General features: G+C 36.7%; 7 protein-coding genes across 7 annotated transcripts; 2 read left to right on the plus strand and 5 right to left on the minus strand.

The window, feature by feature from the left end:
• Positions 1–175: 175 nt before the first annotated feature.
• RHIMIDRAFT_106002 (uncharacterized protein) lies at positions 176–2,336 on the minus strand. The gene is made up of 7 exons (XM_023605176.1): positions 2,206–2,336; positions 2,018–2,156; positions 1,737–1,968; positions 1,067–1,683; positions 928–1,006; positions 789–871; positions 176–733 (listed from the first exon to the last, which is right to left on the minus strand). Exons 1-7 carry the CDS (start codon positions 2,279–2,281, stop codon positions 424–426), a joined length of 1,536 nt encoding a protein of 511 aa, XP_023468494.1. The 5' UTR covers positions 2,282–2,336; the 3' UTR covers positions 176–423.
• A 1,239-nt stretch (positions 2,337–3,575) lies between these two features.
• RHIMIDRAFT_276223 (uncharacterized protein) lies at positions 3,576–4,861 on the minus strand (the record flags this gene model as incomplete). Its single annotated transcript, XM_023612611.1, has 1 exon — positions 3,576–4,861. A coding segment is annotated over exon 1 (940 nt), but the record flags the coding sequence as incomplete, so codon positions are not given.
• A 198-nt stretch (positions 4,862–5,059) lies between these two features.
• On the plus strand, positions 5,060–6,354 carry RHIMIDRAFT_106026 (HIT-like protein). The gene has a single exon (XM_023605177.1). It carries the CDS (start codon positions 5,232–5,234, stop codon positions 6,093–6,095), a length of 864 nt encoding a protein of 287 aa, XP_023468496.1. The 5' UTR covers positions 5,060–5,231; the 3' UTR covers positions 6,096–6,354.
• RHIMIDRAFT_290428 (uncharacterized protein) lies at positions 6,319–7,934 on the plus strand (the record flags this gene model as incomplete). The annotated part of the gene is made up of 5 exons (XM_023613737.1): positions 6,319–6,554; positions 6,611–6,841; positions 6,892–7,390; positions 7,442–7,519; positions 7,579–7,934. 5 exons carry the CDS (start codon positions 6,319–6,321, stop codon positions 7,633–7,635), a joined length of 1,101 nt encoding a protein of 366 aa, XP_023468497.1. The 3' UTR covers positions 7,636–7,934.
• A 1,212-nt stretch (positions 7,935–9,146) lies between these two features.
• On the minus strand, positions 9,147–10,489 carry RHIMIDRAFT_199936 (Pkinase-domain-containing protein; the record flags this gene model as incomplete). Its single annotated transcript, XM_023606419.1, has 5 exons — positions 9,147–9,563; positions 9,628–9,778; positions 9,837–9,977; positions 10,040–10,232; positions 10,282–10,489. 5 exons carry the CDS (start codon positions 10,487–10,489, stop codon positions 9,147–9,149), a joined length of 1,110 nt encoding a protein of 369 aa, XP_023468498.1.
• Positions 10,490–10,948: 459 nt separating this feature from the next.
• Positions 10,949–12,369, minus strand: RHIMIDRAFT_235546 (uncharacterized protein; the record flags this gene model as incomplete). The annotated part of the gene is made up of 4 exons (XM_023608372.1): positions 10,949–12,053; positions 12,112–12,143; positions 12,195–12,267; positions 12,317–12,369. 4 exons carry the CDS (start codon positions 12,367–12,369, stop codon positions 10,949–10,951), a joined length of 1,263 nt encoding a protein of 420 aa, XP_023468499.1.
• An 87-nt stretch (positions 12,370–12,456) lies between these two features.
• Positions 12,457–14,891, minus strand: RHIMIDRAFT_235547 (uncharacterized protein; the record flags this gene model as incomplete). The annotated part of the gene is made up of 10 exons (XM_023608373.1): positions 12,457–13,076; positions 13,132–13,251; positions 13,302–13,395; positions 13,448–13,633; positions 13,694–13,963; positions 14,019–14,099; positions 14,160–14,354; positions 14,411–14,555; positions 14,616–14,815; positions 14,868–14,891. 10 exons carry the CDS (start codon positions 14,889–14,891, stop codon positions 12,457–12,459), a joined length of 1,935 nt encoding a protein of 644 aa, XP_023468500.1.
• Between the last annotated feature and the right edge of the window lies 1 nt (position 14,892).

Raw genomic sequence — 14,892 nt, forward strand, 5'->3', positions numbered from 1 at the left:
TATTGTGATCGCCCAACTTATAGTTCATAGTGCAAATGTTTATCACCTTTACTAGGCACAAATTCACGTTTTACAAGGCGGAGTGTGATTCGTTGCTGTTCTTTAAATGGCATTCCTAGCATGAATCACTTGCCCGGGCCACCGGGAAGAATAAGGAATGATACACATATTGCTAGTGATTTTAGTGCACAGCGAACAAGCTAGTGACACTAGACAATTTATTTGAGACAGCATATTAACATAAAGGGGAAAGGCTAGTGTAATTTAATAAATGACAACAAACATATGTTTAAAGGAAAGAACAAAAAAAAAAAGAAAGAGAAAGAGAGAAAGAAAGAAAGAGAGATATACATGATAAAGAGGGCCATTTGTATAGATATAAAATAATAAATATGTATATAAATATGTATAATATAAACACAATTATTCATTGTCGTCTGTGCGCGGTGAGGAAGAGTTACTACTGCTACTGCTACTATTGGATTGATCTTCTGCAGCTGATTTTAAAAGTAATCTATCGTTGTGTATGGACGCAATTCTTGGGGCTGCTGACCTTCTTACTGATTTGCCTTTTGTATTACTCATGGCTTCAAAGTTTTGCCATATGTAATTTTTACATTTGTCTGCGTTTGGTAGATCTTGGATCATTTTTGCAATTGTATTTTTTCGTAGACCAAAAAAGTCTGGTCCAACTGGATTATGTCCATAGTCCATATTACGAATAGCAAAAGCTCTATTTAAGATTAAAAAATGAGCTTTTTCATTATTTTTATGAATGAGCTATTTACCTTCGAACAACAATGGTCCATACTGTAGTAGGAGTAGGACCACGCCAGCATTCATTAGGATTATCATCTGCATTGAGTTGGAACTATTTATTAAAGTGTTAATTTTTTTTTGTCGATCGATATTTTGAATAAAACTTACAATAGGTTCTTCGCCACCATCCAAGATTTCACAGGTATACTGAGTATCACTGTGTGGGTCAACCATACTACGATACCACCTAAGTTAAATGAAATGGTAAGACATGAGAGTTCATAAAAAGACAAGGCTTTTTTTTTACTTTTTAACTCGGTAACCAACAGGGTAAATATATCTCTGGTTGTGGAACGCAGCACGATCCCAAACGACAGTACCGAGGCTTAATACTGTCCAAGAGTCGACTTCAGCAGGCAAGATATATTCTCCATCTTCGTTCTTTTCGACCTCTATAAATGGTCGAATGTCGTTTGCGTTGGGAGGTTTTGTGTCGCGCTTTTTTCGTCTGGATTGGTGAAAGTAAGTGTCTGTGGTGCCTGTGGAGGTAATCGATCTAATGGTCATGGCTTGTTTTGTCTTTTTAGGTTGCTTTTGTGGTTGTTGTTCTGGTTCAGATGCCTGTTTTCTTTTTTGAATAAATGTGTCTGCATCGTAACGGCTTCCTGGCCAGTTACGTTGAATGGCAGGTGGATATTCGATTGGTTGGTTTTCATAGTTATGGTTTTGAATTGAAGGCAAACGGGATGAGTCTGGTCTGGCCCAGGGTAGTATGGGCAATTGTGGAGGTGACGGTGAAGCTTTAGCTGGTGGAGGTGGAGGTGGTGCATAATTATTATCCCATATGGAACGTACAGGCGGAAGATAGTTTTCTAAGGAAGGTGATGGTTGTTTTTGTTCTTGTCGTTCTTTTTGTTGTTGAACCTATAAATCAAATGTAAATATATTGCTCTTAAAAGGTATATTTGCGTTTTTACAGGTTGTAGCTGAATCAAAACTTCAATGTGACAATCATAAGCGTCTGACGACAACACTAATTTTCCAGTGGCATATTGTTCTTTTTCATTTAATACAGCAGACAATAAGCCATGCCCTTCCCAAACAATATTGGACTCGGCATCATGAAGGGGAGACCAGTTTTCTACTGTTAAACTTTCTTCAAAATTAGCACTGTAAACAGCTGCGTCTTTGTAAATTAATTGATCTGGGCTATAGGCGTATTAGTATTATGATTGGTGTCATTTTAGTATTTTCATACCATGAGGAACAAACAGATAATAAGCATTGTTTTAAAGGTACATTTATCCATTTCTTATCCTTATCCAATGTATCGATTTTCATATCAAATGAACATAAACAATGCTTTTGGGATCCATTGAATGTATAAAATATTTTAACTAAGGAGGTTCGTTAGTTTATGGTTTTATTCTCCTTTTTTTTAGGTACCTTTAGCTGTCTTTTCTAGTTTCAAAGGTTGATTATTGACCAGTATTTTATTAATAGACATAGATTGATGGCACATTTTTTAATGATAAATAGCAGCAGTAGTAATAATATGGCGTGAGAAAGTTAAAAAGGCATACACAAAAATAAGAGAAAAAAGAAAAGGAAAAAGAAATACACAAAAAAATAGACTTGTTGAAAGGGGCGGGATTAGGTTTATACTAAATAGGATTTACAGCATTAACAAATCAATGTTTCATTGACTTTATAAAAATAGTAAAAATACTTGAATTTATTCGATCAGTCTTTATGCTCTTTTTTTTCTTTGCTTGGCAATGGCTTTATTGTGCAACATTACAATGGTTAAGCATGCTGGAGTAATATGAAAGAGGGAAAAAATCATATTCTCAATAGAATAAGGCTAAATTATTTTGCATGATTACTGACATTGCAACAGGTAACCTGGTTACTGGCCACTATGGAGACACACTGCCAAGTATCATAAAGACATGACTCTTTTGAGGTCCCTTTTCGCTTTGGGCGTTAATAGCCAAAGAGGAAAATATGGCCTTGTGATTCGCCTTTTTTTTTGTTCTCCCGAAAAAGTTTTACCGATATAGGATAGCAAGTCAAATTGTGTGTTGAGCACGTCATCTATAAAATTCATATCTTTGTTTGGCTAACGACTTTCAGCGTGTAACTCAACGTTTGACAGGCCTCTCTTCTTTTTTCTCAATGATATTTTTTCTCGGTTGATCGTGTAACATTGACTTTCCCCCTTTATCCCAAACTACGGTTGAACTAAAAAGCTAAACTTTCCACCGTTCAGGAATTTTATGATGGTACAAATTCATTTGTAAGTCCTTTAACATTAAGTCACACATGTAATTTGATTTATAATACTTTATAACTAAATCTCGATTTGGCATGTAACCATGACTGCAGACCTTGCGAGAACCCTGCAAGTTAAAGATCTAGGGTTTCACTAGTTTTTATTGACTCTATTACTTACTGAACTTAAATTCGGCCATGGCCGAAGTCCAGGCCAAGATACGGTTGTATTAACAGCGATAAGGATGAATTATATAAAGCCAATATTAAGGTTTATTATATGCACGTTAATGTGTTCAGGTTTAACAAGTTACCCCAATTAAATTACCAAAACAATATAAAAGATCTCCAACTACCAATCTCCGACAACCCTGCATAGATTACCTAATTATGGGTTTATGTTGATAAGGATTCCCTTCCCGTTTCTCACTAAGCAAAAACAGACACAGTTGATTGGCTCATGATTTTCTATATATTAAACTTTTTTCCAGTTCATTTATTAACAACCACAAAAGAAAGGGGAAAGTATCACTCTCCTTCTCTCTTCTTTTTTATCTCTCCTATTGTTAGCTTTATACAAAGTTTTCCCTTGTTACAGTAAATGCTTGTAACATTGAGTATCACAGACAAACTTGCTCAACAATAGTAAACGCACAGTCATTGGTCGGGTGCGCATATAAACATCATTAAAGCCGCGCATGGGCGCCCTTACCTGGTTCGGATACATAATTCTTCAATGTCATAATGTAAACAGTAGAAATTTCTAAAGAAAAAAAAAAGAATTGTAGCCAATTACTTTATTCTATAATAAGAGAAGCGTCATCCTGTTGTCCATTTTTGTCACAAATATGCTGACCAAGGATCTGTTGCTGATGGTCCTGCCAACACCTTTCCTTGATTTGCATACATGCATTTTCCCACTTTATTTTTTCTTCCCACACTTCTCTTAGTTTTTTATAAGCCAATCCAGAGAGTACTTCGAAATGATCTACTGTTTCTTCAAGAGTTGCCTGTAAACGTTGTCGTAAAAGTCGTTCATGCTTGAGTTCAAGCTCCATCTGGTGGTAGCGTTCCTCTATTGTATATTTGCTGTTTTCTTTGGGCTCTTCTTGTTTGTCTGACTCACAGTCTACCGTTTGTACTTGCACATGTCTTACCTTGACCTGCTTATTATTTTTGGGACACTGTTTCACCATGTTTTCAAGAGCTGTGATGTGCTCACGGGTCAAGACCTTGGTCACGACATCACTTGGCTTATCAGCACCTAGTACTCTATATCTATTCAGTCTCTGCCTTAAACCTCGTTCTATCACATCATGATCGTCATCGCTTTCTTCTTCATCTAGGGCCTGCAGGGTACTCTTTTCATCTTCCAAGAGAATGGACGATACTAACTGCAAATGTCGAACTGCAGTTGTACTACTACTACTGTAACACGATTCTCTACGCGGTAACATGGGCGTTTTTTTAAATGGGTTCGAAATAATGTCGATATAATTTTTCTTTAAAGGAGTACTTGATTTACGACGCCTTCCAAAAAAGGAGGATCTCTTGGTGGGCACAGGTGGTTTTGAAAATTCCTCTGGACTTGTCGTATTTAAAAACTCGACAAGGGCCTGTGTGCCAGTCTTCTTTCTACGCTTTTCTTTAAATTCGTCATCTTCTTCTTCAATGTCTTCGTATTCTGGTTCAGATACAATTCTTGCATCCTTGGGTTCAAATGCTGCTGCCTTAAACGCCATCTATTTACACGCACACACACGTACACAAACACAAAAGGGAGGGAAAGAAAAAGAAAAAAGGGAAAAAAAGAGAGAAATATAAAAAGAGGGAGATTTGTTTTATTTCTTGTAAATATACATACGCCATTATTTATTATTTAACAACAAAAAAAAGGAGAACTTGCTGATCCTTTTACTCTGTGCAAAAGCATTGTCACCCAAGATTCAAACGGAGATTCATTCATCCTTGCTATCATTTATAAATACCAGTCTACGTCTTTTGGTTCTTCTTTCAAATTGAACATAAAATCACACATATAAATAGAAAGAAAGAAGAAGAGAGAGAGAGAGAGAAAGAGAATAGGCTGACTTCCTAATGTATGCCAAAATATAAACTATTTGGTCAAAATACAGTATTTCGCATTTTATTGGCTAAAATATGTATAAGCACCTTTTTTCCCTCTCTTTTTTTCTTTTATGGACCGTCTTCTTTCTCAATTCCAATTTGAACGTGTACTCTCAAACGACCCACGTACCAAACATATTTATATTTTGGGCCATGTCGATAACCAACACTGCATTCTATCTTTTGAAAAGACACCGTTTGAAGACAACCAAGTAAATAAACTGCCTCAAACATTGGTTGACATTGATCAGCATGTCGAAAACCACATTTATAGTTGGGGAATAGGTCAACTGCTCAAAAGTGATTTACACATCAAGTCAATTTACCCAGCAACAGATCTTCATATTGCCAAATACGAAGCACAGACTCGTGTCATGATTGTTGAGACTCCCACAGACTATGAGAGGATCACGTTACCTTACATCAAAGATATCCCTCCTAGTCGAACTCAGTGGGTCAAAAACATCTTGGAGGGTAAATCCGAGGCTGATCGAGTCATTTATCAGAACAAGGATCCACAGACAGGATTTATCATTCTGCCGGATATGAAATGGGATGGAAGTCAAGAGAACTTGTATTGGGTGGCAATTGCCCAGGCAGACATTTTATCCCTAAGATCACTCACGAGAGACCATCTGCCACTGCTGAAAAAGATACGTCAAGTAAGCTATGAACTGATCAAAGAAAAGGCTCAGTTAGAGGCAAACCAAGTACGTCTGTTTGTGCACTATCAACCCTCTTATTATCACTTTCACGTACATATTACTGCCATCACGTTTATAGATGCACCAGGGATTATGAGCGGACAAGCTCACTTGTTAGATACGATTATTGATAATTTAGAACATTATCCCCAGTATTATCAGTTGGCTTCGATACCCTTTCTGATAGGAGAAAATCATCCATTGACTGAAAAGTACAAACATCGGCATTAAAATTTATGTGTAATAAAAAATAAAATACTCCCTTTTCTCTTTTTCTCTCTTTTTCTTCTTTAAAAAAAGAGAGAGAGAGATGAACCAACAGAATCCAATGTTAATCAAAAACTCAAAGGATATTATTCAAGTATTAATCATCATATTTATCGATTATTTATATCGGTTATTCATTCTGGCGCCAATTTCAACTATTAAAAACTATTCAAAGCATCCTATCTCGATGACACTCTTATTCCTATTCTTATTCCCATTCTATTTATTCTTTAAATTTATTTTGATTTTATTTTCATTTGTGTTCACTAAACATCAACTTGACACTCGTCAAGACGAAGAAGAAGAAGAAGAAGAAGAAGATATACAGAAATGGTCCGAAAGATGCTCAATATGTTTTGATGCCAAGTTGGACTTGTGTCTTGACTATTGTAGGGATCAATTTTGCTTATCCTGCTTTCAAAAGTAAAAAAAAAATACATATTCTAGTTTCAGTCTATGATTTTAATATATACAAATAGGTACGTCTCGGAAGTGGTAAAGTCCTCTTGGGGACTTTGTGTTACAAAGATCAGGTGTCCCGTGTGTCGACTGCATATACCTCAGTCAGAATGGACAAGATACGTACCCAAATCGATTATTGACCTCTATGACAAGTTCAACAAACCGTACAGAAGCTATTCTAGATGCTGTCCTCAGTGTGAGACAGAGGTAACTCCTTGTTTATTTGAACCTGCCCTATATTACCCAAGGTAACTGCATATACATTACACATTCTAAATCTCACACGTTACATCTACAGTCGCTCGCGATTGATTGCCTCTTCCCTAAGAGAATTGTTTACTCAACACCCTTTGGTTCAAGTGTTTGAACGATCAGAGTGGAAAAACTCCAATTTATTAGAGATTCATCATCAGTTGATGGTTGAGATTCCATCCAAAGAAAAGGCAAAACAGATATCAAAGCAAATCATGTTGCTTGACATTCGACCCGATACCTGGCGAAAGATTCAGTTTGATCATATTTCCTTTTTTCCCGTCTTTGACTGTCCAACCTGTCACCTTCAATTTTGTTTACAATGTGGCTACGAGGCACATCCACCTAGGACATGCGAGGAGTACATGAAGCATCTGGTCGATTTAAAAAAGGAAAATCATGAAGTCCTGACTTGGGCATTGAAGCACAGCCAAAGGTGTCCTAGTTGTTGTATCATGATCAACAGAGATGAAGGATGTAATAAGGTTGATTGTGCCTTTTGTGGATTTGTCTTTTGCTGGGAGTGTAAATCAGCTTGGTCAGATGTAGGTTAAATGGTATATTTGTATACGTATTATTCATGTTTATTCCTATAGAGATGTGGATTCTTTGATTGTGTAAATAGTAAAAAGCCAAGGCCAATGGATAGTGTTCATAACCAAAGTGTGGATAGAGTAACGTAGATGTGAATGTGTGCTGGCATATATGACTTATTTCTTTTTTTTTCTTTCAGGCTGAATTAGGTGTTCCGGATATCTCTTTAATCGAATCAAGACTATCTCAACAATAAATAAAAGAAAGAGAAAAATCGATATTTATTAGGTTATAAATCAACTAATGTACTAGAAGAATCAGGACAAGGATACTCTTTTACTATAGCCTCCTGGATTTGCTGAATGGTTGTATTCAAAAGTACACCATCTCCTTGCTGTTGCGTGAACTGTACAATACAATCTGACTCTGATACAATTAATTCAATTCTACATTTCACTTGTTTTAATTTGCCTGTGTTTAATACTTATATATCAGTTCACTGTTTTAACAAATAGTAATAAAAAAGATTATACCTTGATCTGGCTTTGTCTTTATTTCTGCCTTATATCGTGTGGCTCCTGTTCTGTCACATTTTTCATAAAATCGTGTTTCCGTTGTCTAAATACAAATATGAGTAACAATGTTCTCAAAAAAAATAGACTTACCTTATTCATTAATTTATGTAAGGTACGCAAGATATGTGCTGTTTGGGTACTATAAACAATAAATGAGCATACTTTGGGTTGCTTAAAAAAGAATAAATGCTGAAGCCAGGATGGTTTAGTAGGCTCGATAGGAGATGTTGTAATATTAGAGCTATTAGAAAGTAAGCTAGGTGTTGTCGGTCTGTGTTGAGATCGTTTATCCATTGAAGCTTGGCTACTTCTTCTTATGGCTGACTTATTTTTAGAATTCAGGCTCGAATTACTTGTGCTGCTACTACTGCAGCTCAACGTACTTCCGTCAGACAGAGCAGGTGGGGGTGGTAAGGGTTCGTTAAACATGGACAGATCCAGCTGTTTTCTTGCCTTGGTATTACTGCTTCCAAGAGTGAACCCAAACTTTTTGGAGTTGATCGTTCCTGTCTTGGGCATACGAAGGGAAAGCCGTTTTGCGCTGATGGTAGCCGATTTTCTAGGTTCCATTTCATTTGAAGGGGTTTGATCCACCTTGGATTTTTTATCATTACTGTTGTTGAATATGCTCTTACGCCTGAGGGTGCCCATAAATTTAGCCGTTACCGCAGGAGTTGGTTCTACCCTGCAGTGGGACATGGTTAAACGCTAGCATTCGTCTAAAAATAGGTTACACTTACTTTTGAACATCTTTACTAGAACGACGAGGGTGAAGCGCCTTCTTAACAAATCGTGAATAGAACGTCTCGCTCTTCTTCATCTTTTCAGTTCCTGTATCAGCTGCAGATTTCCTACGCAGGATAGGCTCCTCTGGCACCCAGGGGGCTACAGGCTTATTAGCGGTCATAGATAAGCAACGTCTATCTCTTTCTGCACGATGCTCCAATGTCTTGTATTGTCGGGAAAAAGGAGGAGGCATTTCTGGTAAAAATATAATCCGCGGAAGATTAGTTTTATTTTTCTTTATTAAAAAAAGTGACATACCTTCATCATCTGTTTCGTCATCATGTTCAGCCTGCCAGTACTTTTCGGCATGTTGTTGAAGTAATACATAGACTACCTTTTGCATGTTGTGTCTAAAAAAGAAAAATGACTATTAGTTTTTTTGCAAGGAAGCCGCGGGAAAGAATATTTACTCCTTTTGCAAAAGTGCATTGATAACCACTTGGTCATCTGTATCTCCCCAGAGAAACTTGATGGTCTCCAGAATTCTGTCATCGATTTCGGAGGGATGTGAGACGGGTTGGCCGATGTCCATGGAAGGAACAGGTAAGTTGTGAATGTTCATCGGTTCAGTTTCTTTAAACCAAGGATGCGCCATGATTTGCTTCATCGTTAAACGCTTTGAGGGATCGACAACAAGAATGCGACGGATAAGGTCTTGAGCGGACTTTGAGATGTTGTCTGGCATCACATACTTGCCAGTCTTTACTTTTCTTAGTAACTGACGAATGTTTTCATCGTCAAAGGGTAAGTGTCCAGTCAATAGAGCAAACAGGATAACACCACATGACCAAATATCGCAAGATGAACCATGATATGGCATACCCTAGTAAACAACAACAAGTCAAAATAATAAACAAGAGCACATGATTTCTTTTTTTGGCCCTTACAGCAACGATTTCTGGGCTTGCATAATGAGGAGAGCCACAGCTTGTTTCTAATAAAGAACCAAGGGGTTGTAGTGATGCCATACCAAAATCAGCAATCTTGATGTTGTGGTTTGAATCTAATAATAAATTTTCTGGCTTCAAATCACGATGGCTATATATTATAGATAAGGTTATTAAACATAAGGGGGAATATAAAATCCTACACTTACCAGATCAAATGGTGATGACAATAGTCCAAACCGAGGATGATCTGTTGAAAATGATGTCTTGCTTCTGATTCGCTTAATTTGCCTTTGCTAACCAGGTATTCAAATAACTCTCCTCCTTCGACATATTCCAATATAAGATAGCTATGATTTAGGATAGTGTTAGAAAAGGATAGAATAAGGTATCATAATATTTCATAATTTACAGGTCTGAAGAAGCTGGATCATCAATCACATCAATGAGTGACATGACGTTTGGATGATTTATAAGCTTCATGATCGCAATCTCTCGTCTTACGGCCTTTTCGATGGCTGGGTTGCCTGCTAAATGTGTTTTACTGATAATCTTTATGGCCACTTGTTCTCCTGTGTTTTTGTGGACTCCCAGTTTGACTCGACCTTTAAGAAAGTTTATACATGTAAATATATATTAATTTCATCAAGTTACCTGAAGCGCCTTTGCCAAGTGTCTTTCCGACGATATAGTCACCAATGTATCTCTTTGGCTTTTGTGATTGTGAATGAGTAGAGAGTGCTCCAGAGCTACGTCTCCTGTCTCTTATTGATTTGGTGGATCGAGTGGTTGCTGCTGAGCTACGACGGCTGTGTGCATTAGAAGGTGGATAACCATAAGGTTCAGGTACAATGACTTGCATGATTGTTTATTAAAGAAGACTGTTGTATTGATGAAAATAATTTTTATAAAAACGTTATTATTATTATAATTATTGTAAGATTATTAAATAAAAAATAAAATATAAAATAGTAAAAGAAGGAAAGAAAGAAAAAAAGAATTATTGTCTCTTTAGCTGATCTTTCTTTGTTTATAACTAATTAAAAGGAGGTAATAATAACATGCATAAAAAGAGATAAAGAGAGAAAGAGACAGAGTGCATATAAGAGAAGGGGAAAGAAGAACAAGGCAATGTTAGGAGATGAAAAGGGGAATACGTGTTTCTAATTGAAAAAGAAAAAAAGAGAGATGTTAGGAGTGCTAAGGAGAAGGTTAAAAAAAAACTTTTTGACACTATGTTATTCCCATAGCATAAACAAGGCTTCCTTTTTCACTTTATATATGCATATATTAGACACCTAAAAGGGAGAAAATAGGGAGATTATGAAAAGAAGCCTTCACCATAAATGGCCCATTCTAGTGAATTTAAATAATCAATTCTTTGATGTATCAGCTCAATTAACTGTTTTATCTCTTGACCATGATGCCACTTTAACCATTTACTTAGGGTTTCCATTTCCTTTTTTCCTTCTATAGACCACCACTTGAGTTCTACACTATCACCAAATCCAGGCCCAATGATGACGATACCATAAGCCCAATAGGGTTCACTATTACGATACGCTTGATCTAACAAATCGCTGAAAATCCAATATTCATTTCCTAGTCTGTCATGTCCTGCAGACTGCATTCGTCGATTAAGTCTGAGTTGATATCGTATAAACTCGAGCCTTTTGCTATGAAAAGTTGTACATTCGTCCCGAATACATGTTTCTATATCCTCTATTTGACTTCTTATCTTTGTCAGTTCGTTCTCCTTTTGTTTCAAGCATTCGAGTTGATGCATTTTATTCATCAGCGATTTACGTTTAGCTTTATGATTCGATTCACGTATTTGATATTCCTTTGTCTCTTTTTTATGTTCTACTTCCTTTTCTTTAGGCATATTGCTCACTAGGCTTTCATGTGCTCTTTTTTCAAATAGCAGTAGTTCTAAAAGCTTTAGTATCATCCCTAATTCGTTCTCTTGCGTCACACGTTTCACTCCATGTGTAAGCTCTGGTATATTCTCATCGGCTTCTTTAAGTAGAGTCCACATATCTTTCCATCGATCTACTGTCATACCTTCTAGCTGCAAAGCCTCTGCAAGTGCCTGATCTTGTTGCTCTTGTCGATCATACAACTCATGAATATCTTTTTCTTGCATCCATTTGTTAATGATCATCTTGGCTCGTTGAATCACTTGGGTAGAAAGCTCAAAGGAACCTGTCCTCAAAAGAACAAGACATTTCCAGACGATCGTAGCTCCAAAACGTTTCATTCGCCAGTCACCTTGCACATTTTGTAAAGGGCCTAATATACTATGATCAAAGTCATAAAGATGACCAAATCTAAACATGAATTCACGAATCTGAAGGCGTATCCAGATCTCTTGTTGACTGTATATCAACTGAATAGGAGTAAGCTTGGGCGGTGGTCGCACATGTCTATAATAACGTTTAGATTACTGTTGTTACTGTTGTATCGTTTAACCTTTGCCCTTACTCATTTGTTGTAGCTGTTGTTGTTGATGTTTCCTAAAGAACAGTCAGTTATTTTATATACAAAGCACTCTTTGTTCATATTACAACTCTTCTTTTTTTACTTGTGCCTAGTTCTGGAGACTCTGTAGGTTGTCTCTTGGTCAAGAAAAAGTTCAAGCTATATTATGTGAGATCAACTTTTTTCATTTTTCTTTCTTTTTCTTTACGTCGTCTGTTGAAGCTTTGGTTTTCTCTCAGTTACTGTTTCTTCTTTTGCCATTCGTACAAGTAAGAAAAAAGAAAAAAGATCACAAGTCGCGTCTTTATATAAAAAATTTCACTTTCCGCGTACGCGTATGGTGTACTTTTATTGAACATAGTTTGCAGGGAATATACCCACTTTTCCATTCAATGAGCCTTCCCACCATCCAGAATCATCTTTTTTGGTAACAATGATCACATCACCTTCATGAAGTTGAAGTTCTTCTGGGTTGACAGCCTCAAAGTCATAAAGAGCAGTAACTGTTTCAGCCTTATGTAATGGTTCAACGTAACTGGCAGGAATGAGGCCCACTTGATGTCCTCTTTGTGCCTTGATCCAACCAGAACCATCATCCGGTTCGATGGTACTCAACTCATCGCCTTCTTGTATACTTAGTTCATCTTCATTTTGTGCATCATAGCTGTAAATACATCGAATATCTGCAGCTGTTGTCATTGTTGTTGCTGTTGTTGGTATCTGGCTTGGTTCAATATAACTTGACTCAGTATAGCTTGGTTCGTTATGGCTTGGCGGAACCATAGATAATGGTGTGTCAGGATGGTTTGATAGAATGGTCGAATTAGCAGGAGATAAAGAGTTATGGAAGGTAGATTTACTTTGTGATCGACTGACTGAGGCAGGTTGTGGATTCACTTGTCCTTTCACTTTACTGCAGTTAGGTGCCACCTTCATTTCACATTTTGCATGGCAATTAAATCCACAAGCTATATATAGAAAGCGATAAATAATTCTGTGCAAATATTAAGAGTATAGACAAACCTTTGCAGGTAAGACCTTTGTTGGAAAGTCCCCAAATAGTGCTGTTACAGTAATCACAAGTAGTTGGTATAGTAAACGAAGATTGTTTGAAATCATGATTCTTTGCTCTAAGTCCGTCATCTAATTCACTGTTGTTAAGAAAAAAAGAAAAAAAGACGTGTTCAAGTTACCTCCAATGTGTTGTATAATAAGGTCAATTTCACTTTTAACCTTCACCTTGTCTGTTGATAACATTGTTATATCCCTCATCAAATCAAGTAGTTTCTAAATAAAATGATCAATACTCTCCTTTCTATTGAACAACATACCCCTATACCTCATTTGCTTTGTCGTATTCTGCAGTTCCCTTGTTTTGTATGGATGACACCGCTGATTCCAATTGATTTAATTCAGTTGACTTTTTTGATAGTTCTTCTCCAAGTGTATCTAAGTATTTACGATCCTTGATCAACTTGTTATTCAAGAATATGGCAGCAGTGTCATTTGTCACCAAGTGATCATCCTATGGTTTTCGTTTTAGTTAATCTATTTCAGTCTTTTTTTCTTTTTCTTTTTTCTTTACTCTATCAATAATTGTCTCTGCTGCATTAGCTCCACCGTTCCAGGGCATAAAGCTAAATGTCACGTTGGCTGCTCGTTCTGTCGAGTCTGTGTCTAATGCCTTTCGGATGAATATACCGGATTCAATAATAGAGTCTAAATTTTCAATGGAACTCGAGACATCTTCATAGCACTGCTTGATAGTAGATATCGATGATTGTTCAATTTGAATGTATTGGCAGAGTATAGATCGAAGACATCCAACTCGCTCTGCATCCAACATTTCCAATTGCTATTTGCAAAACGTTAGATGATCGTTATTTCCTCTTTTTCGAAACTTGCTTTACATCAGCCAATGCTGGAAGATCTTGTTCGAAGTATTTTGATCGTTCTGCATTTGCAGCAGCAATGGCTAACAAATAAAGATTCTAATAAACGTGACATTATCTTTAATGATCACAGTCTCATATATCCTTTTTTTTTCTTACTTTTTTATTATCGCATTCTAGGTAAGCTGCGTCCAGTTGTCTTTGTATCTTTTCATTATCCCCACTCGACTTGTTTAGCTTTGACTTTAGAGATTCTATTTCTGCACATGCGTCATCATATAGCTGCTTTGCTTTATCCTTCTCAAAGAATGTCTTATCGCGCTCATTTTTCAGCTTTTGATAAAATGAGGCATGCTATATACCTCATTTATTAATTTCATGATATGCCACATCAAACACACACACAATACCTTCTTTCGACACTCTTCTTTTCTTCCAATAACCTCCCTTAGTTCATCCACTACTGACTGATTCAAGTTATCTGCTACAGCTTGACGGTTTTTAGCTATCTGTATTGTTTGTTTGAGAAGTTGTGTCCAAACTGCATTGGTTGTGCTATTGAACGAGAGGTAAGAATGTCTTGGCAACTGAGCTGGCCAAGTTTTTATATATTACCCTCCATTAGCCGTACTCTCGTCATAATTCCACTCATCCTGTTGTTGTTGAGCATTCTTTGGCTTATACTTCTTGGTCAAATTTTCTAGTTTTTGAGCATATTCACGTTCAATATTACTCTTTTCTTTCAAAAAGCTTCGAAATTGTGAAAGTGTTTGAATGCCTTGGCTAACATAGTCCAAGATGGAAGGTACTTGATCCTATTGACAACATGTCAAAGTATGATCTTTTTTCCATAAATAAAGAATGTACCTTCAAGTCTGTCCCAAAAGTCATA

The sequence above is a fragment of the Rhizopus microsporus genome (assembly GCF_002708625.1).
Source record: "Rhizopus microsporus ATCC 52813 unplaced genomic scaffold scaffold_4, whole genome shotgun sequence".
Lineage (NCBI taxonomy): Eukaryota > Fungi > Mucoromycota > Mucoromycetes > Mucorales > Rhizopodaceae > Rhizopus > Rhizopus microsporus.